Here is a 27,454-nt window from a genome sequence, read left to right as displayed (position 1 = left end):
GTTAAAAATACAAGGAAATAACCATTTGGCAACTCCACAATCTGTTTCTTTATGAGTGTCTGTGGGAGATAATGGGATAAGGAAGAAAAATATGCCTCAAACTGAAATAATAAAATTTAAAGACCGTATGAAATTATGATATGAAAATACGGTGTACTGCACAGATATATGTGGGATGTTTTGCCTAACTGCTTAAGACACTAGCGAGTATGCAGTGATTTAAGTGGTTGTTTCGATATTTTAGCCCAAGTTTTATTTAAAGAAAAAAAAAAAAAAGGATGTATAAAACGGTTTCTCACGGCCACTGGGTCCTGGCTATAACATTGTTTTTTATGGAGCAGAATTCATTCTAAGGTGGGTTGGATTTAGACCCTAAGGTTCATGTCTAGGTAGGAGGTGACTTAGATTGCTCTCATTCCCTGAGATTTGACCAGGCTGTCTTTCTGAACTGAAAGAAGTCTTTTCCCCCTTTGACATACTTTGTCCCTAACCTTCAGCTGTGCGTTGAAGAAGCCCAAGTGATGACTCCTTTTTAGCCAGGCTCTTCCTCCTTCCTTTTTTTTTTTTTTTTTTTGCCGTACGCGGGCCTCTCACTGTTGTGGCCTCTCCCGTTGCGGAGCACAGGCTCCGGACGCGCAGGCTCAGCGGCCATGGCTCACGTGCCCAGCCGCTCCGTGGCACGTGGGATCTTCCCGGACCGGGGCACGAACCCGTGTCCCCTGCATCGGCAGGCGGACTCTCAACCACTGCGCCACCAGGGAAGCCCTTCCTTCTTCCTTTTATAACACATGCTTCACCGACCTTCTTCAGAGGCAGAAGGGAAATTCAGGAAATTTCTTTGGACTCCTTCCTAGTTCCACTCTTTACCCATTACAGACAAATCATTGGGAAATCCTTTAAAATGAGGACAGAAGGAAAGGGAAGTAACATTTATTGGACAGCAACTGCCACAAACTGTGTTATGTGGTTTTACGTTCCTTGCCATTTTAATCATAACAGTAAGCTATTGTCAAGAAGGTATGTATTGTAAATTTTAGCAGCACCTTTGTACAGAGAAGAAAACTCAAGCCCACAGAGGTTCAATGACTTGCCTAAGATGACACAGTCTAATGGGACAGGGCAAGAGCTTCACTAGGGATGTAAGTTTTAAAATCCCTAGTGAAGTTCTTTCCACTAAATCTTACATCTAGACAGCAGTATCAGGGAGATGATATGTCCTATATGATTGGCAATCCCGATTTCTATAACATTACCACACTGTGATTGCTGTTGTAAGTTAGTATTTAAATAGCCAAATCCTGATGTCATGAGCTCTATTCATGTGTGTTTCTGACTCATTTTCTACGTTGAATAACCCATAGCATCTCTGAAAGTATGTTTCTTTGCCCTGCCAAGTGAATAGAAACTACTTATTTTACAAACTGTCACCCATCTAGTATATAAAACCCTTTTTCACCTTAGAAGTAAACTACTCTTTGCTTTTGCCCATTTTCCTGTTGGATCATCTGTCTCTTTCTTACTGATTTTCAGGTTATCTTAACATTTTCCTGTTACGATCCTTTGTTGGTTATGTTACAAATAAGTTCACCCAGTGTGTCACTTACATCGTTTGAAGAACAGAAGTTCTTAAGTTTTAAATAGTCAGATTTTGTCCATTTTTTTCCTTTATGATTTATGCTTTGTGTCTTTTATTTAAGAATTCTACTTTAAGGTGACAGAGATATTTTGTATGTTTTTTTATAAAAGTCTTAATGTTTTCTCACATTTAAGTGTATAATCCAACTACAGTTGGTATTTGGTTATGGTAAGAGGTAGGGAACCACTTTTTTATCTTTCTCATGTGGATAATCTCTCATTCCATCACAGTTTGGGGAAAAGTCACAGAAAAAAGAATTCTTGTTTGGGTTTATTATTATTACTTTAAAATATTTATTTATTTATTATTATTATTTAATAAATTTATTTATTATTTTTATTTTTGGCTGCATTGGGCCTTCATTGCTGCGCACAGGCTTTCTCTAGTTGCGGCAAGCAGGGGCTGCTCTTCGTTGTGGTGCACGGGCTTCTTGTTGCAGTGGCTTCTCTTGTTGTGGAGCGCGGGCTCAGTAGTTGTGGCTTGCGGGCTCTAGAGCACAGGCTCAGTCGTTGTGGCGCACGGGCTTAATTGCTCCGCGGCATGTGGGATCTTCCCGGACCAGGGCTCGAACCCGTGTCCCCTGCATTGGCAGGCGGATTCTTAACCACTGCGCCACCAGGGAAGCCCCTTATTATTTTATAATTAAAAAAAATTTTTTTTGCCCGCACTGCACGGCCTTGTGGGATCTTAATTCCTCGACCAGCATTGAAAAAGGGCCACTGCACTGAAAACACCGCGTCCTAACCACTGGACCACCAGGGAATTCCCTATTATTACTTTTTTAATAGTCAAAGCTTTCATGAGGATCATTTCTTACTGCTACAATGGAAGAACATTGCATTATTCATTATGTTTTTCATTCCTTCAGGCATTTGACAAGGAAGAGCTTTTAGAGTGTATTCAGCAGCTTGTGAAATTGGATCAAGAATGGGTCCCCTACTCAACATCTGCAAGTCTGTATATTCGTCCTACATTCATTGGAACTGAGGTGCAGACTGACTTCCTGTTTTGGGGTACTTTGGTGGGGGAGTTATCATTGTTTATGCTTGAAACTTCTAATATGTAGTTTGAAAATAGCCCCCCCCAGTAGCATCATTAATGCTCCTTTCCCTTGATTATTAAGACTGTAAACATTTTTTTAAAGGGCCAGATAGTCAGTATTTTAAACTTTGTGAGCCATATGGTTTCTGTCACTAATCAGCTCTGCCACTGTGGTACAAACACAGCCACAGACACCAACATAAATAAGTAAAGAAATGAGCGAGGCTGTTTGCCTTCTGCTAATCAAGACTAACCATGATCTCCTCAGCTTAGCGGTGTAATGCCAGGTAAGTGCTCCTCCAAGGTAAGAGTGGTAATGGTTTTGAAATTTGGAGGAGAGAGAGCTGCTACTTTTTTATCTTCATTTTCCTCATGTTTTGGGATTACTTGGTAAGGAGAGGGAGTGGAGGGCCCTCTTCCCCCACAGAAAATGTTGGAAATAAAGTTCACGGTGGATATTAGGGGAGGCACTTGAGAGCTAGGGGAACAGGTTTAAACAGCATGGCTGTGAGATCTCCCAGTAGCTCACAGTCTATTGGTTGGTGCCCTTGCAAAGGAAGGACATGCCTGGAGTGGCCAAGGCCATCTGTGCGGGTGAATATGTGATATAAAATATAAAGACCCTGTCCCTATCTCCTTCCTCTGCTGGGTAGGGTTGGCCTTATGGAGAATGGGTGATATGAGAGATAATTGATGGGGGGAGTTGAATGTGGGTGGGGGGGTGGTGAGGGGGTGTGTGGCATATGGAGATCTTCAAGGATAGGGGCAAGGAGACAGCTTTTGCCATAGTCTAACCATTCTGCTCTCTACGAGGTAATTGTATGGTTACCAGATTTTCCACTAGGTCGTATGAATGCCAGCAGTAAGGCCAGAGGATAAGTACCTAAGTGGTCCTTTGGGATCCTTTTCGATGCCTTTTGAAATACTATTAAGAGCCTACATAATGAATTTCATGAATTGCAGTCTCCCTCATAAGCTTTAAAGAATTGGGACAATTTAAAGAGTCATCTTCTCCTTAAGTTTCTGACATTTTAGTATTGCTGAGTTTTTAAATATTATTATTTAACTTCAGACTAAGAAGAAGTAATTTTTTAATTTTGTTGAAACGTTTCTAATCTCAAAGCACTGCCTTCTAGGTACCCTGAGGTGCTTTCCCACTCTGAGGTCTGATTCTTCTATTCCTAGTTTGTTGAGAGTTTTTATCATGCATGCAGGTTGGACTTTGTTGAATGCTTTTTCTAAATGTCTTGACATGATTATGTGGTTTTGTCCTTTATTATAATGTATTATATTAACTCATTTTTAGATGTTAAAACAACCTTGTATTCATTGGCTAAATCATACTTGCTCATGGTGAATAATTCACATTATATCTTGCTGTATTCACTTCGTGCAAATATCTTGCTACGAATTTTTGTGTCAACGCTCATGAAAGGTGTTGGTCTGTAGTTTTCTAACATACCTAGTTCTGTGATTTAGTCAATTCTTTAGAGTCCTGGAATTCTGTAATCTAGAGTTAGACAAGCTTTTAAATCTGATTTTATAGTCTGGCTGGTTGTCCCAATAATCCTGTCTATTGGTAGCCCTCAAATTTTTGCATATGAATCACCCAGGTGTTGTTTAAAATACACATATTTATCCCAATCCCCAGAAATTCTGGTCGAGTAGGTCTGGATGGTGATTCTGATGCCTGCCCAGATTTAAGAACCTCAGTGATAAAAATCCTGCCAAGCAGTCCTCTCCCACTGCACTCTATCAACTTACATGTTGGATCACGCTTTGGACCTAAGAATCAAGAAGTTTTAAAAATCTGCTTTCCAAGAATTGAAAGCAATAACTGATACCATCTGATGAGTCAACACTATTTATATTTGGTTGCTATGTTTATATCAACTAGAATCTTCTAATTCATGGTATAGGCAGAAAAAACAATAGCCTGTAATTCAGAAATGAGTGTGATATAAATAGCATTCAGTGAAGTATATGGGTTTAAACATTTGTGCAACACATGAATGTGTATACAGTCCAGTCTGGTAATTATCACTTGTTGCCTTTTCATGGTGGCTACATTTGATATGTGAGCTACTGGCTGGAGGATTGGAGCCAGTGGGTTCTAGGTCACTAGGATTCTTTCATCGGCAGGCGGACTCTCAACCACTGCGCCACCAGGGAAGCCCTATCAGGCCACTCTTAACAATGGACATCCTCTTGAGGCTGTTCTTGCCCATTTCAACATTATTACAGGGGAAGATTGTTTTTATTCTCTTTGTTTTTACTTTTTTGGAGTGTTGGTGCACATGGTTAATAATGATACCGCGCAGTTCAATGCACTTACCATCGCCGGGCAGAAGGGAGGCCCTCTCTTTGTTTTTTAATTCCCTTTTATCTTCCCTACTCTCATCTCCTCTTCCGCCATTGGAAATCATTCTTATGTATTGAACGAATATTCTTTTGGTTTATATGGGTTTTAAGTATCTCTTATTACCTTGGATGCCTGTAATTTTAATTTATATAAATGATTTTGTCTTACACATCTCATTGTGTCTCTTAACATTTTCCCTCTGTGCTGTGTTTCTCATTTCTATCCAGGTTACTACGTGTAGATCCAGTCCATCACTTCTAACTGCTGCAGAGTTCCCCATGCTAGGCGCTAACCACACTTTGTCCTAGTTCCTTTACTGGGATTCCATTTCCCTGTTTCCTTATATGCAATGAGCAGTTTGAAAATATGCAACCTAGGGAATTGCTGAAAGAGTTACTGTTTCCCTGAAAGATGTCGTAGGCCAATCCCAGGAAAGTCCTGCTGCCTTTCAGGGAGGTCTTCGTTCTCTCTGATGAAACACAGTGGTCCAGTCTGTCATCACCCCCATCACCTGGCTTTGTGAAGTTCTCCTAAGTGCCAGGCGCTATGCTTGGTGCCATCCCTGCACTGACTGACAGCAGCCCTGTGAGTAGGTGCCACTGGCATCACTTTAGAGATGAGGAAACTGAGGCCCACAGAGGTGAAATCAGAACCCCTGTGTTCTTGCCTCTGTGCTGTATCATGTTTTATGCACTGGTTACTGTGCTGTTCTAGGGATGCTACCTCCCTGCCTTCATGGAACTCAGTGTCTCATGGAGCTTGTGGGAGTGTCAGACCCATGGAATGAATGTGTTGGTAGATGTAGGTCAGTGTGGTGAAGAAATGGGGCCGGGTCGAATAAGGCTGCTTGTTGTGGTAACTCGGATGGGAGCTAATAAGTGCTTTCCCGTCTTGTTTCTGTTTTTGTTTTTTATGGTAATTTAGTTTGACAAGGATGTCAATACAATTCATTGGGGGAAAAAGTATAATCTTTTTTTTAAAAATTTTTATTGGCGTATAGTTGATTTACAATGTGGTGTTAGTTTCTGCTGTGCAGTAAAGTGGATCAGTTATATCGATATATATACATATATACCCACTCTTTTTAGATTCTGTTCCCATATAGGTCATTACAGAATATTGAGTAGAGTTCCCTGTGCTGTACAGTAGGTCCTTATTAGTTATCTATTTTATATCTAGTAGTGTGTGTATGTCAGTCCCAATCTCCCAGTTTATTCCTACACCCCGTCTCGTTTTAATGTAAATCTGCCTTCATGTCCATTTCCTTTCCTCCTCTGAGCTACCAGCTTTCCTGCTCTCAATTATAGTTGACATAATCATTCCAGATTTTATATATTGTATTATATATTTTACAATATGTTATATGTATTCTATAACACATGTATAGTCACACTAAGTCTAAAGTTCATTCACAATGCTTCTGAGTTTAGGAATATCAGTTTTCACATGAAACCTGCCAGTATATTTCTGGGATTTTAAAGGAGGGATTTGGGGGAGGGAAAAATTTGATTAGAAAATTCAGATAGTACCAAAAGTATACAGTGGAAAGGAAGTTTCCTTCCTACTCTTACTCTGATCCAGAGTCCACAGTTCACCTCCTTCTGAGCAATTCCTGTTGCTGGTTTGTCTTATATCTGTCTAGAGATATATATAGATAAATATACACACCTCTTACCTGCTTACATGTGTTTGTATATTAAGTATTATCCTTCTTTTTACAAAAATGGCAGTAACTCTTTGCCCAGTTTTTGCCAATACTCAAGACTGTTTTCAAATGATTTTTCTTATTGGCTGTGTTGGTTCTTCATTGATGCACGTGGGCTTTCTCTAGTTGCGGCAAGCGGGGGCTACTCTTCATTGCGGTGCGTGGGCTTCTCACTGCGGTGGCTTCTCTTGTTGCAGAGCACAGGCTCTAGGCATGTAGGCTTCCGTAGTTGTGGCGCATGGGCTCAGTAGTTGTGGCACACAGGCTCAGTAGTTGTGGTGCGCGGACTGTAGAGCACAGACTCAGTATTTGTGGCACACAGACTTAGTTGCGCCACGGCATGTGGCATCTTCCTGGACCAGGGCTGGAACCCGTGTCCCCTGCATTGGCAGGCGGATTCTTAACCACTGCGCCACCAGGGAAGTCCAGAGAAGGAATGTCTTAGTCAGCTTGGGCTGCCATGACAGAATACAAAGATTAGGTGTCTTAAACACCAGAATTTATTTCCTCACAGATCTGGAGGCTGGAAGTCCAATATCCAAGTGCCAACAGGGTGGGTTTCTGGTGAAGCCTCGCTTAGTGGCTTGTATATGTCCACTTTGTCACTGTGCCCCTCAGGGCGTTTCCTCTGTGTTGGGGGAGGAAGAGGGGTGCGGGAGGGAGCAGGGTGCACTTGCTCTGGTGTCTCCAGGCTGACAGGATTAGGGCCCCATCCTTTTGACCTCATTTAACCTCAGTTACCTCCTTAAAAGCCTTATCTCCAAATGCATTCACATTGTGGGGTCAGGGCTCCAATGTATATATTTTAAGTAGAAAATTGAGGAAGAATCTGAAGGGTTCTGTATGGTTTGAACATGGGTTGCCTAGACTATGAGAGCTGTGGTGAAGGCTGAGGGTAGAAGGAAGGTCTGGTTTGAACTCTCTTCACATTAGGAAATCCTGGGAATTTCACTTTTTCTTTTTTTTATCAAACTCATATCGAAAAAGAGCTCTGGACTAAGAGTAGAGGGTGTAGAGCTTAATAACTGAAACTTCGGGTGAATCATTTGAGCCTCAGTTTCTTCAACTTAAAAATAGGAATTATAACCCTTAACTTCCTGGATTGTTGGATTTTTCTGAGATAATGGCTATGGAATGTCTTGGAAACTGAAAAGTACTGTGTAATTATTGAGGATGCGGTACGCGGGCCTCTCACTGCTGTGGCCTCTCCCGTTGCGGAGCACAGGCTCCGGACGCACAGGCTCAGCGGCCATGGCTCACGGGCCCAGCCGCTCCGCGGCATGTGGGATCTTCCCGGACCGGGGCACGAACCTGTGTCCCCTGCATCGGCAGGCCGACTCTCAACCGCTGCGCCACCAGGGAAGTCCCTGCCACCTGGCAGGCGGATTCTTAACCACTGCGCCACCAGGGAGGTCCCTTTTGATTAATATTATACTATCATAAACTACTCTTAATTGTAGGAGTAGTGCAGAATTTAAATTGCTTTCCATGAAAGAAGGGAGAATTAAGAAAAAGGAACAAATAATGGTTCCTTGAGGGTAGAAACAGACCTAATCACCAAGTTCCCTTCCTGATAAAGGAAGGGAACTTGGTGATTAGGTCTGTTCCTACCTTAAAGTTACATTCCATAAAGTTTCCCTGTTTCCCTTCCATAAAGCTACATTTTATTTATTCTCACTCATGAAGCGGTGACCATTTTCAGTAAAGTCATAGTTCTTTTCATGAAAAGACATTTGACATAAATAATCATTTAAGGATGAAGGTGACTGAGCTATGATCAACACCAGTACTTGAAGTGCTTGTAGAGCATGAGTTGACCTTGCTTAAATTTAAAATAAAATGTTAGTACACATAAACACATTTTTTTCTCAGCACTGAAGAACTCTAGTCTATTATTTACCTGCTTGCTAAGAGTAAAAGTATTGCTTGAAGGTTTATCAAGATACTCTTTTCTAGAAATAGATTTAATGCATGTTATTCTGTTTTCCATCTGTGCTCTCTCTACTACCACCTAGTGGAATAAATGCAAGTTTACCTGTCAATTAAATCAGGGGAAGTAAATGAATAAGATGAAATTTATCTCTGAAAAATATTTCCATGATCATGAGTTATTGTTACTTTTTAAAAAATATTTACTTATTTATTTGGCTGCGCTGGGTCTTAGTTGTGGTGTGTGGGATCTTTGTTGCGGCACGCGGGATCTTTTAGTTGAGGTACGTGGGCTCTTAGTTGCGGCATGTGGGATCTAGTTCCCGGACCAGGGATCGAACCTGGGCCCCCTGCATGGGGAGCGTGAGTCTTAACCACTGGACCACCAGGGAAGTCCCTGTTACTTTTTTTAATAGTGTGTAGGTTGCAAAATATACGTGAGTGAGAAAAGTCCAGGCATTCATGTGGTATCTAATAAAATGCTTGTTAACTTGTCCATAAATAAGCTGTTTTATTTAGAACACTAGAAGCTAGGTAAATTACTGAGATGTGTCCTGCATATTGTATTTCTAAATTATGTTGAGAAGCTTAATTCCTCATTATAATGGTCAATAAAATTTTTTTTAAATATTAAGCTTCAAAGCATCGCTGATATGAAGTGTACTTACGTAACTGATAGGTAAATAAAAGTGCAGAGATAAGATAGTCAATTTTTATCAAAGTTGGGAAGAAAGGCAGATGTGTGTGTTATTCTGAGGATTTCTTTTCCAAGTAACGAAACCAAAAAAAGCAAATGGAGTTTAAGTCTCCTCATTCTTCCCTCGTAGGGGTGTCCTCTTTAGTCCCCATTAAAGAACAGACACAAATGAGCAAAAAAACCAAAACCTGTGGTCGCTTGCTGACTCATATCTTTTGTTTGTTTTTGTTTTTTTTTTGCGGTATGCGGGGCTCTCACTGCTGTGGCCTCTCCTGTGCTCCAGACGCGCAGGCTCAGTGGCCATGGCTCACGGGCCCAGCCGCTCTGCGGCATGTGGCATCTTCCCGGACCGGAGCACGAACCCGTGTCCCCTGCGTCGGCAGGTGGGACTCTCAACCACTGCGCCACCAGGGAAGCCCTGACTCATTTCTTTAACTCAGTTATCCGTCAGCTATAATCCGTTTGCTCTGGGGCCAGCCAAGCCCCGCGTGGTCCTCACGTTCACATGGAGTGTGAATGGACTCAGCTTCCCATTTCCTGCGCCTTTCCGGTGGCATCAGTGTGCACATGTACAATCACATTTTATTCTGCTCACGGATATTTTCCCTACCTGATTCTTGATGATCTGGGCACAAGTAGTGGGTGCGGGGCCTTGAGCTAATAGGTAGTGGAGGAAGAGATTTAATTGAAATTCAGAAAAAAATATATCCCTAGGTCCACTTTCAGTCAGTTTCATCGAATATTGCAACAGCCACAAAATCAGGGGAACGGAGTCTCCTCTCATTATTTCCACGCCATACTACCACCCCATCCAGGCAGACCAGGTTCCTTTTGAAGACTAGACACAAGTATTTTATATCCCAACACTTAATGTAAGAGTCCTGACTTGTTTTCTTACTCGTGTGGTCTTGAATTGCACAGGATAGCCCAGTGGCCTTTTTCGCCTTTATAATACGTAGCCCTCAAAACTTTTCAGTCTCTCAGTTTTCCTCAAAAAACAACTGGCAGTAATTACTTAGAACCGCTTCTGTGCTGGAGGAATTTGTATGATTTCGCATCGTTGGCTTGTGATTTTCCAGTATTGGTGGGAGAGGCCATTTTCTATCTTTGTCATTCCTGACACGAGTTCCTGAGTCCTTCATCCTCTTGTCTTTTTTTGGGGGGGGGGGCGGTTACCTTGTCTGGCGTCTTTGCTTCTGGTGCAGCTACGCTCCTGCTGTCTGCTGTCTCTCACAGTCAGGTGTGCTAATGGCACACTTCCCCGAGCCCACTGCCTGCGGGAGGCACTGGCACGTCCAGAAGCAGAAGAGCAAGTTAGAGAAGCAGATATTCGGTTTCACCCCCAAAGACTGAAATCATGTCTAGGTTCTTCCCTTTTTCAGTTCCCAATCAATGCAACACTGAAAGGTGTTATAGGGCTAGTTGTTAAAAATATACTCCTCTGAAAAAGCCTACTATTAAAAAAGTTGACAAATTTGCTTTTCCTTTAAAATCTTAACTTAGAAAGCAAAGTAAAATGGAACCAGAGTACCCCATTCTCGGTGTTCTCTTCTTGAAAGAGAAGACCATCAGGCTTGTGTAACTCAGCTTTAGAAGTAACAGCTGTCCGGGGCTTCCCTGGTGGCACAGTGGTTGAGAGTCCGCCTGCCGATGCAGGGGACGCGGGTTCGTGCCCCGGTCCGGGAAGATCCCACATGCCGCGGAACGGATGGGTCTGTGAGCCATGGCCGCTGAGCCTGCGCGTCCGGAGCCTGTGCTCCACAACGGGAGAGGCCACAGCAGTGAGAGGCCCGCGTACCGCAGAAAAAAAAAAAGTGCACTTAGAAGTAACAGCTGTCCGTAGTCCCTTCTGGGAGATGGTTACAAATCTCTTCTAGACTTTGAGACTGGTGTCTGCATTTTAAATTAACAGCTGTGTGTACTTTTGCTTTATTACAGCCTTCTCTGGGAGTCAAGAAGCCTACTAAAGCCCTGCTCTTTGTAATCTTGAGCCCAGTGGGACCTTATTTTTCAAGTGGGAGCTTTAATCCAGTGTCCCTGTGGGCCAATCCGAAGTACGTAAGAGCCTGGAAAGGTGGGACCGGGGACTGCAAGATGGGAGGGTAAGTCAGTCTGTGTTTCTGTCTAAAGGAAAGAGTCCCTCGTGACCATTTAGTTATTGCCATTTCACTTCAATACAAGTACATATATTAGTTTTTACATTGTAATGCTCATTTTTCTTCTGTGTTTAGTTTTCAGTGTTTTGAATGTGCTGGTTGTTTAAAGGGTAACCTCTGTGGCCTCCTCGTAAGGGAGAAACATTGACTGTTATACATAGGCAAGAGCTAAAGTAACTAAACCAGGAATAAAAGCAGTGCTTTGAATGAACTACCCCTGGATGCTGGGCCCTGGCCGCAGGCTGAAAGTTGGCATTCAAGAGCATCTGGTGCTGGGGCCCAGGCTCCCAGTTGGCTCCAGGGAGTCCTGTCTGGGGAAGATGCCTGCTTCACTGAAGTGCTGTCTTCATTGCCACAGATTGTAGACATACCTGCTGCCAACTGGCTGAGGGATAGCCGTGCTTTGGCTTGGTCAGGCCAGTCGCATAGGCCATATGTAGCTGGCTGGAAATAAAAGAGCATTTGCAAGTGTTAGACAATTTCAGGGGTGGACTTGGCTGTGAATCGGGAATGCCCTGATGGGTGAACAAGAATTGCTGGATTAACCGGCATGGCTCTTCCTTTGTGTGTATCACACACCCAGGGCAGCAGCAGGCCCGCAAGGTGACTCAGTGACCGTCTTCTGGGCCCTGTTAACAAAATGTAGATTCATGGAGCCCTGGCAGAATTGAAGGATGTGCTGCTGGGATGCCAGAGAGACATTGACAGCTGGCTTTGACCCCACCATAGACTTTATTTCTTTCTTTTCTACCAAGAAAATAGCATGTTGACAAAATTCTATGTCCTGTCATCCCTGTTGGTGTTCCCTCATAACTGCATTCCCTCAAGGGGTTAGAGAAACCCTGTTGGAGTCCATTAAACTTTTTTCCTTCTGCACTAGAGCACTCCTTCCTGACTATGTCCTAGGCTAGCCAGGTCCAAAACTACTGTTGTTTGCTCTCTTGATGTCTTTTTTACTTGTTCAGACTTCTTCACAGAGCGTATGCATATGCACCACTGCATACCACCTGGATTACTCTATGAAAACTTCTCTTAGGGTGCAGTAAAGCAACGATCTCGATGAAGAGATAACAACTTAAACGTTTTTCTTATTTAAACCTTGCTCTCTAGCTCCCCCTACCTGCTTAGGGAAAAGTTAACATGGGAACACTGAGAAATTGGAGGGAAATCTTTAGTTTGGTGTCTAGGCAGATTGTTATTTGTTATAAAGAAGATATAATGCAGTCTCACAGAATATATGATCACTATAGGGCAATTAAAAATAAATACTTTCTGGGACTTCCCTGGCAGTCCAGTGGTTGAGACTCCGCGCTTCCAGTGCTGGGGGCGCGGGTTCGATCCTTGGTCGGGGAACTGGGATCCCACATAACATGAAGGTCGGCCAAAAAAACAAATAAACAAACTTTCTGTACAACACAAGGAGTGAGCCCCAGTGTTACTATGTACACCTAGTGTATCAATATTGGCGGGGAAACTGAAGTGGGGGAGTAAGGGTATATAGGAGCTCTATGTTTTGCTCTGTTTTTCTGTAAACCTGAAACTGCTCTAAAAAATAAAGTCAATTATAAAATAGTTAAGCTCAGTTGGACCAGGATCAGTGGAAGCTGACTTGAAATCTCTTAGAGGAGAGAGTACTAGATCTCATAAGTAAAAGGAAAAGTGGCGAGAGGGCAGGCGGGAACCAAAGAATGGACTTGTCCCACACACGCCTGTTGTTTCCAAGAAGTTGCAAAGCTCTCTACTCCTGTCCTTCCCACCTGGAGGAGTCCAAGGGAAACAAAGGATTTTGCATTTACCATCATCCAGTTTAGTTGACAAAGACTTTTGTCAGGAACCTTAGATTTGTGTATTATTGCTCTTTTCTAAACATAATTAATTTATTAGTTACCTTCTAAGCTTTTTTTAAAAAATCAATTAGTATTTATTTATTTATTTTGCGATACACGGGCCTCTCCCTGTTGTGGCCTCTCCCATTGTGGAGCGCAGGCTCAGCAGCCATGGCTCACGGGCGCAGCCGCTCCGCGGCATGTGGCATCTTCCCGGACCAGGACACGAACCCGTGTCCCCTGCATCAGCAGGAGGACTCTCAACCACTGCGCCACCAGGGAAGCCCCCAATTAGTATTTATTAAATAGCTATTGATTTTCATAAGCTCAAGAACTTTCTGCTTTCTATCTCAGTGAATCGGAGGAAGGGAGAGGAGAATATATATATATTTAATTCTAAGATTATTTCACTGTTTTGAAGCCATCAGAGATAATATTATCCTTTTATTTCTAAGTGTACTTTAGTGAGAAAAGTAACAGTGGCACACGGTGGAAGGAGAGTTCTAGCACAGTGGTTCTCACCTGTGAGTGCAAATTGAAATCACCTGGAGGAGCTTTGCCACTGAGTGATGTCCGGGTCCCCCGTTAGAGATTCTGGTTTAGTTGGTCTGGCAGATAGCCTGAGCATCAGGATTATTTTTATTGTGCAGCTAATCTTGAGAAGCACTGAGCTAGAAGTCAGTCTTTCATCAGAGGAACATCTTGATTCCCAGGCAATTTCTTAGTTAATTTGCACTGATTCAGGCCTCTCCCTCTCTCCATCTTAATCTTCCTCCTTTTTTCCTTATATTCTCTTTCTGCATTTGAGTGCAAGCTTTGAAGTCAGAAGGACCTGGCTCAAAAACCTAACTCCTTGGGCATGTTAACTTGTCTAAGCCTCAGTTTCCTCATTTATAAAGTCAGGGTAATAATGCCCACTTTACCTGTGAGGATGAAGCGAGATAATATAAAGTGCATAGGACCCTGGCTGGCATATAGGGAGCTCTCAGCAAGTGTGGTGTTAGAACCAAGCAGCTACCAGAGTAGACTTGGGAATCAGATATCTGAGAGTCATACACATACATAGTCATACACGTCACACATCTGCGTAATCTTGTACAATTAAGTCCTCTCTTCCTTCAGGTCCTCAAAAGTATATTAAAGTCTAGGGTTGTGTTGAGACAATTCATTGAAGTAATGGGGTTAAGCACTTAGTACCCTGCCTGGTAGGTGGTACTCTCTCAACAGACAATAGTTTCTATTGTAAGGCTCTCTTTCTTGTTTCATCTCCAGGACTCTCTTTATCTTAAGAGCAATCAGTTGGATTTCACACAATAGAATTTACTCTTTGGGAAGGATATATTTAATATGTCCATCTCCCAGATTCTATTTAAAATTATATTAAAATATTTTCCATGTAGACAGTTTTCCCACTTTTTCATTTTTCTCTTTCCTCCAAGAACATGTGTTTCTCTTCTGAATATTGGCAGCACATGGGAGGAAACCCAAATATATTACCAAGGTATCAATTACCCTGTGGCCATTAATAATACAGTTTACACCTGAGAGAGAATTTTTTTTTTGGTTGCCTGGGTCTTCATTGCTGCGCGCGGGCTTTCTCTAGTTGCGGCGAGCGGGGGCTACTCCTCATTGCGGTGCGGTGGCTTCTCTTATTGCAGAGCACGGGCTCTAGGTGCACGGGCTTCAGTAGTTGCGGCACGCGGGCCCAGTTGTTGCAGCACGCGGGCCCCAGAGCGTGTGGGCTTCAGTAGTTGAGGCTCAGGCTCAGTAGTTGTGGTGCATGTTGCCCCATAGCATGTGGGATCGTCCCAGACCAGGGATCAAATCCGTGTCCCCTGCATTGGCAGACGGATTCTTAACCACTGTGCCACCAGCGAAGTCCTGAGAGAGAATTTTGATACACACTTGTGTTTGGGGAAAAACACCACCTATAAATAAGTACTCCGTTTCCTTTCAATGCACTGAAGCAGTCGGGATCTTTAATTCTTTTTCCTGCCCAAGTAGCTTTATGATGCTGGGGAGCCATGGTTTTGATTCAGCCATACTCTCAAAAGTGTATGTTTGTTTTTAGAAGCTTCTTTGAAAGGCTAGATACTCACACTGAAAATTCTCTATGTGCCTTTTTTTTTTTTTTTTTTTTTTTTTTTTTTTGCGGTACGCGGGCCTCTCGCTGCTGTGGCCTCTCCCGTTGCGGAGCACAGGCTCCGGACGCGCAGGCTCAGCGGCCACGGCTCACGGGCCCAGCCGCTCCGCGGCATGTGGGATCTTCCCGGACCGGGGCACGAACCCGTGTCCCCTGCATCGGCAGGCAGACTCTCAACCACTGCGCCACCAGGGAAGCCCAATAAAAGATAAATTTAAATATTACTTCCTTTTCTCCTAAAGCAACATAAAATTGGAGAACTCGTTAATGAAGACAGTGAGAGCTAGGCATCGTTATGAATGAATCTACCCATGCCAAATGAAATTTTTTTTAACATCTTTATTGGAGTATAATTGCTTTACAATGGTGTGTTAGTTTCTGCTTTATAACAAATCGAATCAGTTATACATATACATATGTTCCCATATCTCTTCCCTCTTGCATCTCCCTCCTTCCCACCCTCCAAATGAAATTTTAAGGTATAAAGAACATTAATATTTCTGTTTAGTTTAGAATTCAGTTCTCCTTGCAAATGATAGACCAATTGTGAAAATATACCTTCTTAAAAAAAGTCAATTCCAAGATATTTCAATTTCTTATCTCTGTAGTTTGAGTTTATTCTCCACGGGCCGTGTGTGTGTGTGTGTGTGTGTGTGTGTGTGTGTGTGTGTGTGTGTGTTAAATGTCAATTGTATCTTACACTCTGATTCACAGAGGAAAGTGTTCCCCTAACAAGTTTACTTAAACTTCTCCTAGGAGTCAGGTAACGAATGAATGAATGAATGAATAAACTACTAAACTACATTGTCATTCCAGGAAGATATGCCATGTTCCTTTGATTTTGAGTAATCCAAGGTGAATAGTGCTGGTTGAGAAAAACAGACTCTTGGAATACTTTTTGGTTAAAATCAGGATTTTTAACATCTTGCCTCACCTTTAAGGGAATTTAGACCTTGGACGTTAGGCGTTTCTTGGTTATACTGAAAGAGGTCTCAGAGCACAGGGTTGGTGTTCTGCTAATTAATAGCTGTAACTTGATAGTAGTTACTTCTCTAAGCCTCAGTTTTTCATCTGAACCATGGAAATAATGATTGTGGCTAACTCACAGTGTTGGTGTGGGGTTTAAATGAAATGTAAAATTGATTGGTATGTGAAAAAAATAATAAGTTTTTAAGTGTTGTTAACTTGTCTCTTTACCTGTGTTTAACTTTTCAAGTTAGAATTCCATGATTTTTCTTTGCTCTCTCTTTCTCAAATGAGTGCAGTTAGACCATTTACGTTCTCTAATGGGTTTCCTTTAATATTATGCAGTTAACTAGAGAGTATATGTTATTAAAAACATAGTACATTGACTACATCCACACGTGAATTAAAGACTTACTGGGAGGTAGGAGCTAAAGTATAGTCATAATCAGTATGTTTCCTCTTTCTTAAAAGGAATTACGGCTCATCTCTCTTTGCCCAATGTGAAGCAATGGATAACGCGTGTCAGCAGGTTCTGTGGCTCTATGGAGAGGATCATCAGATAACTGAAGTTGGAACAATGAATCTTTTTCTTTACTGGATAAATGAAGATGGAGGTAATCCACTCAGATTTCAGCTCTTGGCTCTTTTTGAGTCATTTTCAGTGGGACTGGAAAGAAAAGAACTAGAACCTTAGAACAAGAGAATAAGTAACACGCTTGCAAAATCTAAGAAATTCTGTGCTTTTGCTGTCCAAGTAAACATGAGTTTAAGTTTACAGCATTTATAAAGATTTTGAGTTTTATTTTTGTTTTTTGGCTTTAGATGTACTTACTACTGAGATGTCAACTGAAGGAATTTATTTATTTATTTATTTTTGGCTGTGTTGGGTCTTCGTTGCTGTGTGCGGGCTTTCTGTAGTTGCAGTGAGCGGGGGCTTCTCTTAGTTGCGGCGAGCAGGCCTCTCGTTGCAGTGGCTTCTCCTGCTGCAGAGCACAGCCTCTAGGCGCGCGGGCCTCAGCAGTTGTGGCACGTGGGCTCAGTAGCTGTGGCTCGCAGGCTCTAGAGCGCAGGCTCAGTAGTTGTGGCACACGGGCTTAGTTGCTCCGTGGCATGTGGGATCTTCCCGGACCAGGGCTCGAACCCGTGTCGCCTGCATTGGCAGGGAGATTCTTAACCACTGCGCCACCAGGTAAGTCCCAACTGAAGGAATTTAAATCTCCACAATTTGAAGATATGCTGCCTTATCCCCTTTACCATCTTATCATTTTTCCTATCTGAAATCCCTTGCATTTGGAGATGGGTCCCGGATCAATTCAGTGGTTATTTACCATATACTATGTATAAAATGCTGTAGTAATAAACACAGTCTGCTGTTTCTACTGATACGAAATTGAGTGTACTCTCTTGTTGTAATTCATTGAACAATCATTGCCCTTTCTGCTTTTTTTTTTTTTGCGGTACACGGGCCTCTCACTGTTGTGGCCTCTGCTGTTGCAGAGCACAGGCTCAGCGGCCATGGCTCGCGGGCCCAGCCGCTCCGTGGCTTGTGGGATCTTCCCGGACCGGGGCACGAACCCGTGCCCTTTCTGCATATTTTGACAATACATTAGAAGCCTTGCATATTTACTCTGGAGCTCAGTTTGAATGAAGAACACTATTTTTAAGGACAGATCGATCTATTTGGGTATTGTTTTTAGATTCGGGTTCATTTGAAACTATTAATATATGTTACTATAAAAATCAGTACTTCTTTGTTACCTTTAATATCCTGAATGCTCACTTTATCCCTCTTTGCGATTATTTTTTTTAATTAGTTGGCAGAGACCATAGCAGTTCGGTGATGTTTTGGCAAAGTCTATGGTATTAGATTAAATGGTATTTTTCCCAATAATGGAGGGAAAAATACATATATATGCATTTATTTTCATTAGAATTTTAATAGTCAAAAAATTTAAAAACATTTTTAGGCCTGTTTACATTCTTTAGGCTGTTCATTTCACAGTACTGAGTGCTGAGACTAGAAATGTAAAATAAGTTTCTAAATACTTGTGAAGTCTCGGGATTGGTTTTAATTCAAATAGTAAATGAAATTTTAATTTTAAAGCAGCTATAGTAGCCTCTATTGCTCTTTTGTTATTTGGCTACAAATAGAGGAAAATGGTGATTCAAATGTGACTTCAGAGCTAATTTGAGCATTACTTGCAGAGTTATAAGATGAGCCTTATATTTCAGTCAGAGTTAGAATAAACAGAAGGTGTAGTGAGTACACCGTGTCCTGGGGTTGACCATTGGTAATCCTTAGCATATGAAAAGCCAGGTATAGATCATGCTCATTCTTCCATACCTGCTGTTTGTACTTGACACTCTTGAAAAACAAAATTTGTACTGGAATATTTGTGATTTCTAAATTTGAGTTATTTCATATGACCTGTATCAAAAGCCGTGCTTGGGGGCTTCCCTGGTGGCGCAGTGGTTGACAGTCTGCCTGCCGATGCAGGGGACACAGGTTCGTGCCCCGGTCCGGGAGGATCCCACATGCCGCGGAGCGGCTGGGCCCGTGAGCCATGGCCGCTGAGCCTGCGCATCCGGAGCCTGTGCTCCGCAACGGGAGAGGCCGCAACAGTGAGAGGCCCGCGTACCGCAAAAAAAAAAAAAAAAAAAGCCATGCTTGAATGTTGACAGCCAGTGTTGGACAGGCAGTATTACTTAGGAGATAATAAATTGATTCAACTCATTCTTTCCACTTGCCCACTGCCATCCCCACCCCCCAGAAAACCCACACAACCCCAAACAAAACCAGTTACATCATACAGAAGTGGCACCATCCTTATTTATGGATGGGAGATGTCAGGATTTAAGCACAGTCTGAATCAGAGCTACATGATTTAACCAGAAACACCAGAAACTGTCCTGGTGAAAAATGACCCATTATGCAAACAGTAATCATGAACCACTTGCACCATGGCTTTTAAAAGTCAGAGGAGAAATGAATGAATTTCTCTCTGGCTCTTATAAAATATACAAGACCTTAAGAGTTACTCTTCAGGTTATGGTTGCCTGAGATAACTTTAGTTTTAATGTGAAGATCCTCCGTCAATTTGAGGCTGTTCACCTGCCAGATCAGATAAAATTTGAAGGAAGGAGAAAGGAAATGGAATAAATGTTTGAACAGTACTCTGAGAAGTAAGTAGAAAGTCAGGAATAACCTTTGGGCTTAAAAAAAACAAAAGACATTGAAGCAACTCCCGTAACTTTGATTTACACCATGTGGCTTTAGGAAAATACAAAGAATAATGTGTTGAAAATCAGAAGAATATTGATTTTCCTCCCCCCTCCCCAACTTTACCAAAAGCAGAGTTCTTCCCATGAGCACCCACTCTCACTGCTCCTTTGGGACAAGGTGGCTGCCACAGGGCTGTGCACTATTTTGTGGCACTTGGCCTGAAACTCATGTGGTTTTTTGTTTTGTTTGTCTTTGTTTTTGGAGCAGAGAAAGGTTTATTGCAAGGCCGTGCAAGGAGGTGAGATGGCTCATGCCCTGAAAAGCCTCGAGCTCTTATTTTTGCTTTTAAATTGAAGTATAGCTGATTTACAATGTTGTGTTAGTTTCAGGTGTACAACAAAGTGATTCAGTTGTATATACATATACGTGTGTGTGTGTGTGTGTGTGTGTGTGTGTGTGTGTGTATTCTTTTTCAGATTCTTTCTCCTTATAGGTTATTACAGAATACCGAGTATAGTTCCTTGGGCTATACAGTAGTAGGTCCTTGTTGGTTATCTACTCATGTGGGTTTTGATTCCAGTAACAGCAGCCCTGGTTGTAAGATCGCACGGCCCCGTATTCTCCTTTTTTATTCCGTTGATGAGTAATTTAACACACACGCTTGCTATTCACTGTTGAGAAAACAGTTTTATCTTGTACCAGACACTGGAGCTACCTTGAGAGTAAGACTCAGTTGTTGTGGTTGAGTTCACAGTTGGTTTTGGAGGCATTTACACCGCCTCTGCTTGGAGCACTCTTCCTGCATGGCTGCTTGCCCCCCTCCTTCAAGTCTTTGCCGCATACCCCATTCTCAGAAAGGCTTTCCCTGGATTCCTTAATACAAATCTTAAACTCTCTCCCCCAGCACTCCCCATCGCCTTCCCCATTTTTTGCCTCCATCATCTGACATACAATTTAATATAATTGTTTGCCTCTGCTTGTTAGAAAATAAGCAAGGAGTTATATCGGTTTGGTTCACTGCTGTATCCCTAGTGCTTAGAACAGCCAACGGCACTGATACTGATAGACACTCAGTGTATATTGTTGAACGAATGAAGAATTGTGCTGATGGTGTTTGAGGTATTCCTGGTTCCCATTAGTGCTTGAATTTGGGAAGTCACAGATGAATCCAGCTGTTATTGCTTCTAAATCCTTCATCTCCCCAAAATGATTTCTCTGTCAAGAACAAGCTTCATTCGTAGGCTCTCTTTTCCTCCTGTTGAGCAATCTGGAGCCCGTTTTGGCTCTTGTAAGCATGTTTGTGGTTGCAGAGGAAAATGAATATTTCTCACCCAAATGTTGTCATGTCATCATCTCTGTCTGGCAACCAGAGAAGCAGATGTTCTGTTCCTTGACCTCAAGCTAGTGGTTACAGTTTTGGGTGTTAAATATATTTCACAAAACTGCATTTGCACATGAGGGGCCGCTGTTTTCATTTAACTTTATGCCGTCTTAGAGCTCAGCAAGTATTAGGAATGGTCCCGTTTGGGAACACTAGAAGTGTTTGTCTCTGTGTGTGCAGTGTGTATGCATACGTGTACACACATATAGATCTATACATCTATACATCCAGCGAGCTTGCTATTGCAAAACACATGTTTATTTTGAGACAGACACTTCTAAACAAGACAGAAAGTAGCCCTAAGAACAAATTTTCTTCTTTTGAGAAGTGATTTTCAGCAGATAATTTTTAGAAACAAAATTCAAAGAAATCATACTGCTGTATCCTAGCATAAAGGATTATTCATTTATTTTCTTATTCAAAAACATTTATTACATACCACTCAGGGCCAGGCACATTGCTGAGGGGACACAGGAATGAACAGAAGAGTTTTGGTCTTCCAGAGAGCTGGGTTGTCGAGGATGTCTGATGTGGCCACAGTGGAGTGGGTGAGCCCAGACCACAGTTTACGAAAGAAAGGGCGGTGGCCACAGTGTTGGGAGACTTAGGCTCTGGTCCCGACTGGTCCCCAGCGTCACCAACCTTGGCAAGTCACTTATGTTTTTAGGGCCTCAGTTTATCCTTCTATAAAATAAGGATTGCACTAGGTGATTTCTAAAGTCTTTTTTGCCTGCATCAAATGGCTTTGGAGCGCAAAGACTGATTTCTACACTGCTTTAGCGACCCAGTGATCCTTCCCAGCATCCCTTGTGAATTCCTCTGCAGACACATGATGGGCAACCCATCATCTGTTGCAAGGCTCAACGTGTATATAAAGTGATGGTTGAAGGTTTGAATTTCTCACTAGATTCAGCTTCCTGGGTGCCAGAGGTGAGGAGGAGGGCGGATGTTGAGCACCAGAGACATCCTTCTGTAAGGAGGCTTTGTGGCTGGCGGACCACACTGACTCCTGCAGACAGGTCATAATGCCAGCCCTCGCCACGGTTGGGAGTGTCTGCGGTCATTCTCAGAGTAGACCAGTGTCTGGGCCTTGGGTCTGTGAGTCACCCGTGGAGTGTTATTTTGGTTTTTTTGGATTTCTTTTTTTCCTTCTTTTTTTTTTTTAAATTTATTTATTTAGTTTTGGCTGCATTGGGTCTTGTTGCTGCGTGCAGGCTTTCTCTAGTTGTGGCGAGTGGGGGCTACTCTTTGTTGTGGTGCGCAGGTTTCTCACTGCCGTGGCTTCTCTTGTTGCAGAGCACGGGCTCTAGGCTTGCGGGCTCAGTAGTCGTGATTTGCAGGCTCTAGAGCGCAGGCTTAGTAGTTGTGGCTCACGGGCTTAGTTGCTCTGCGGCATGTGAGATCTTCCCGGACCAGGGCTCGAACCCGTGTCCCCTACATTGACAGGCGGGTTCTTAACCACTGTACCACCAGGGAAGCCCCTTCTTTCTTTATTATTTCTTTCTTAGCCATATACATGCCTGAGCCCACTCGGAGCCCATTACATCTGAATCTCAGAGGGTGGAGTCAACATCTCCATATTTGATGTGGATACTTCACCAGGCTTGAAAATCACTCTGGATAGACTTGTCAAAGGCCAGTGTGGGAGCAGTGATGGCCTGAGTGGGCACGGACACCTCTTAGGGCTGGGTTTCTCCACAGTATTCATAGAAGGTTTGGTAATGCCCAGTGTTTCTGAGTAAGGGTCTATCTACATTATCCTAATTACTAACCAGCTTTAATCCACTGAGGTAAATTTTGACTTTGGAATGTTCCTCTTAAGAGTATTTTATAACTCTTACTGTTTGTTAGTGGGAAGCCATCTCATTTTTCACAGGTTAAGGATAAATTGAAGATGCTAGGATGACTGATTTCCTTTCTTGTTCCTTTTTTTTTAAAAAAACATAAGGATCTACCTGAAGTATGAGTTGATTTGGAAAATTTGACAATGCAGAACAGTGACCTCCTTTTCATGTTTATCACCAGCAAAATTGCAAGAAACTTTTTTTTTTTAATGGGTATTGATAAAAGGCATGGCTAATAAAGTTTGAAACGATTCCAATTTCTAATTGACAGAGGAAGAACTGGCAACTCCTCCGCTAGATGGCATCATTCTTCCAGGAGTGACAAGGCAGAGCATCCTGGACCTGGCACACAAGTGGGTGGGTGCCTTTGACATGAACCACTTTTATAAGCATGGAACAAAAAGTAATCCAAAAAAGTCCAGCTTAGTATTGAAATAATATCCTGTAGTTCCAACCAGTGCTGTCTAATCTTTAAATCTTAACTTGAGTGAAAAGAACTCTTCTAGAAGGACTGTCTTGGTGAGACTATCAAGTAAGTATTGTTTGTAAGGAGGGCAGGCAGAAACCAGTTCAGCAGGTCGTCCTAGTGCAGAAGTATTCTAGTGCTAGTCTCAGGCTTTATACCAGGTGTCTCCTACCGACTCATCTGGTTTATCCTCCGAGGGCTTCCTTTTCGCCAGCCTTTAACTTTTCAAGTCTGAGTGTGTTGTTTCCAAATGGCAGTGGTACGTAGTCCTTCCCTTCCTCTGTTTATTCCAGTGTAACCGTGCTAGAAGTTAAAGAATTTTACTGACATATAAATGCTTTCTAACATGACAGTATTAGTTTCGCGGTCTTCTTTCTCCCTCCTTCCTGCCCCCTGTCCTCCCAAATTCACATACATGCTTATTTTAACACCTAAACATTCAAGCAAATGTAAAGTTGTTTTCAGTAGCCTTTCTGATTCAAGTGACACAGGCACGTGTGTTAAACCATTCGGTGTTGGAAGTGACTTAGCATATTCAAGATGAATATTGAATGAGTTGATTAATCTGGCAAAGGTTCCTGGATGGGACTTTTGACCCATGTATTGAAATGGTCTCCAAGGGACAAGAAAAGGCTTTGAGCAGACTGTGGTGAAACAGTGCTAATAGGACAAATGTTTAGAAACACACACGTCTACGAGAGTACAGTTTCTCTGGAAAAGGCTTTGGAAATAGAGAAAACGTGCTATAAATAATTCTCAAAATCCTGAAGTAGACAAGACCCAACTGCCGCATGCTGGCTGGCGCATTGGGCATGACATTTACAAACTGTTGGTATAATTTCAAACAGCTTGCCCTGTCCTAATTGTGTTTTCAATTGGAATGATGCATTTTCCAAGCTCAGTGATTTTTGTTTTATTAAAGAAAAAAATCAACCAAGTACAGAAGGTTTGATGAGAAGTTCCAAGTGGAAATTCCCCCACACTAATGATTTGCTAGCGTGAAAAATAGGTTATTATAGAGGAAGTTTCTTCCTGACTCCTTAGCTGTAATTTATTTTTAAAACTGTGAGACACAAATGCCAAGAGGCCCGCGGGGGGTTACCACTGTTTGCCAGGTAGGGGAAATTGTCCAAAAATAAGTGAGGGTGAGCAGAGTAAAAAGAATTCTGTTTATGTACAAGAGATTTTTTCTTTTCTTTTCTTTTCTTTTCCACAACGCAGAACTCAGCTTGTTCTCACTTGGCTGATTTGCTGGAATTTATTTATTTATTTATTTGCCTTTGTACAACTTAATTGCAATCGCAGACTGAGATAGGTTGAAACTTACAAAAAGCCATATTTCTGTTGCAGGCATATTTCCCTACCCTTCCAAATATACTTACAGCATGATGCATTCTTCTTCTAATGTTTTGAATCTTTCCAAGGGCTGTGATTTCCATTTTTATCTATTGTGGATTTGTAGATTTTAAAAAATACTCTCATCTTATTTTTAAAAAATGGATTCATTCATTGTTGCCCTTAATTCAAATAGCCTCCTGACAAGCTTTGAACTTTAACCACTAACATAGGAGAATGAGAGTTAAACAGATTAAAGAATGAATATTAAACAGATAGTTTAAACATAGCTTAAAAGCATCAGATTTTTTTTCCACTTCCTATCCTTGAGCAAATAAATAGTTCAGCTGAAGTCGATGAGCGGGTATACCAGTAATTCTATGATTAAACTCAACCTAATACAGCACCAGAGAGAAGGAAGAGGATTGCTGCTGTGAAGTCGACTGAATCAGTGAATTTAGGAAGAAAAAATATACAATGTAATTTCTCATATAAAGTCCAAATACACGATGTTTTAAAGTAATGAAATGTTTCCGATATTTAAATTCAGTCTCTGTTTCTACTCCATAAAAGAAACAGTAGAAAGAGGACCACATTTGGAGCCAGTCATTATCAGACCTGAGTTCAAATCCAGTTTCTGCCATTTACTAGCTGTGTGGCCTTCAGGGTGTCACTCAGCCTCCTTGAATTTTAATTTCCTCATCTGTACAATGGGGATGATATTACCCACCTTAAAAATTAGAGGACGTGGCATGTGGTGGATGCTCGATAAATGGTGGCTATAATTATTAATATTAGATAATAATATATTTTCTCTTATGATAAATAGGGTTTAGAATACACATTAAGTAGCACTTGGGGTGCATCAACTTGTGAGACTTTGGCCATGATAACAAATAAAAGGCAGAAAAGCAGGCGTGTATTAAAACATACCATGTACTCTGTCATGCTGATCTTACATTTTCTATTCTCATCATCTCATTTAAAGATGCTGTGACCTTAGAGTAGGTTGCTTAGCATCTCAGTGTGTTTCTCAATAAGATGGTGTCGATCTCTCCAGCTTTCCCTCTAAGGACAATTATGACATTATCTGAGTTCATCAGAATGTAAAGTAGAATGGTCCATACCACCGGGCATTTTTTTATATGCCTTTTCCTTAAAAATATATTTATTTTTATTTCTATCCCAAACAGGGAGAATTTAAGGTGTCAGAGAGGTACCTCACCATGGACGACCTGAACACTGCCGTGGAGGAGAACCGCGTGAGGGAGATGTTTGGTTCTGGTACCGCCTGTGTTGTTTGCCCAGTTTCGAATATACTGTACAAGGGTGAGGTAAGACACTGTTTCTTCACTTCCTATCATTTTCAAACATTTGCCTGTAATTTAATTCTTTAAATATGTGGACAGAGTGCTAGTTGGACCCAGGATGCGAAGGATTTTTTAAATAACTTAGCGTTCTGTTAACTGTGGCAGTTTGTCCCGATGAACTTATTCATCTTTCCAGTGGTTTCCTGTAAACTCCAACAGTTTTGTCCTTCGTTATCATACCTGCCTTACATCAGTTTAGGGATTGGAGATGTACCAATAGACCTACACTCATTTCTTTCTATCATCTCACTAAGGAAGGTTTTACAACTAAGTGAAATTTCAGTCTCTGGTTTCCAAAAGTACTTCTGAACTACTGGAGTAGGAATAGCAAATTATTAAAGAAAACTCATTTGAATGATCACCTCCTACATTTTTCATCTTCATCATTATTAATTAGACCACTTCATAAAAAATTTTCATTTGGCAAACCTCATGGCATTTACTAAAATCTTTCAGAAGGAATTCAAGCATTTAGTTAGAAGAAATTTCCTCCTAGTAAATTAATCTTGTTTATATGTGCTGTACATCCCTTTTCTTGTTAGTATTTTTACTTTCCTCTTTACAACACAGCTCCAATACTTATGATTAACATCGTCATCTAACTTCATAATTCAGAGGCATGTGGGCATTATTTTTATAATGTGAATGAATTGGCTTAAATTACTCATAATAAATACAAATTCTATTGTTTTTTTTGGTTTTTGTTTTTGGCTGCATTGGGTCTTTGTTGCTGCGCGTGTGCTTTCTCTTGTTGCGGCGAGCGGGTTCTCATTGCAGTGGCTTCTCTTGTTAAAGAGCTCGGGCTCTAGGCCCGTGGGCTTCAGTAGCTGTGGCACACAGGCTCAGTAGCTGTGGCTCATGGGCTCTAGAGCACAGGCTCAGTAGTTGTGGTGCACGGGCTTAGCTGCTCCGTGGCATGGGATCTTCCCGGACCAGGGCTCAAACCTGTGTCCCCTGCATTGGCAGGCGGATTCTTAACCAGTGCGCCACCAGGGAAGTCCCTTCTATTGGTCTTTTTCCCTCCCACCCTCCCTATCTCACCCTTCTAGCTGGTCACAAAGCACCGAGCTGATCTCCCTGTGCTATGCAGCTGCTTCCCACTAGCTATCTATTTTACATGCCACTGTCTCACTTCGTCCCAGCGTACCCTTCCCCCTCCCCGTGTCCTCAAGTCCATTCTCTAGTAGGTCTGCGTCTTTATTCCCGTCTTGCCCCTAGATGCTTCATGACCTTTTTTTTTTTTTAAGATTCCATATATATGTGTTAGCATATGGTATTTGTTTTTCTCTTTCTGACTTACTTCACTCTGTAGGACAGACTCTAGGTCCATCCACCTAACTACAAGTAACTCAATTTCATTTCTTTTTATGGCTG

At 42.0% G+C, this 27,454-nt stretch overlaps 1 protein-coding gene across 4 annotated transcripts in view; it reads left to right on the top strand.

Annotated features, from left to right (window-relative positions):
• BCAT1 (branched chain amino acid transaminase 1) overlaps positions 1–27,454 on the top strand; it is a 214,205-nt gene that overhangs the window by 54,705 nt on the left and 132,046 nt on the right. For all 4 annotated transcript variants that reach the window (XM_067695920.1, XM_067695922.1, XM_067695921.1 and 1 more), the window contains 5 exons: positions 2,505–2,624; positions 11,309–11,472; positions 16,933–17,075; positions 23,181–23,266; positions 25,904–26,044. In XM_067695920.1, coding sequence (XP_067552021.1) covers positions 2,505–2,624; positions 11,309–11,472; positions 16,933–17,075; positions 23,181–23,266; positions 25,904–26,044 — 654 coding nt within the window. The remainder of the gene's footprint in view (positions 1–2,504; positions 2,625–11,308; positions 11,473–16,932; positions 17,076–23,180; positions 23,267–25,903; positions 26,045–27,454) is intronic.

Source organism: Pseudorca crassidens, chromosome 11 (genome assembly GCF_039906515.1).
Source record: "Pseudorca crassidens isolate mPseCra1 chromosome 11, mPseCra1.hap1, whole genome shotgun sequence".
In the NCBI taxonomy this organism is placed as follows: domain Eukaryota; kingdom Metazoa; phylum Chordata; class Mammalia; order Artiodactyla; family Delphinidae; genus Pseudorca; species Pseudorca crassidens.
This window is presented reverse-complemented; position numbering and strand designations above follow the sequence as displayed.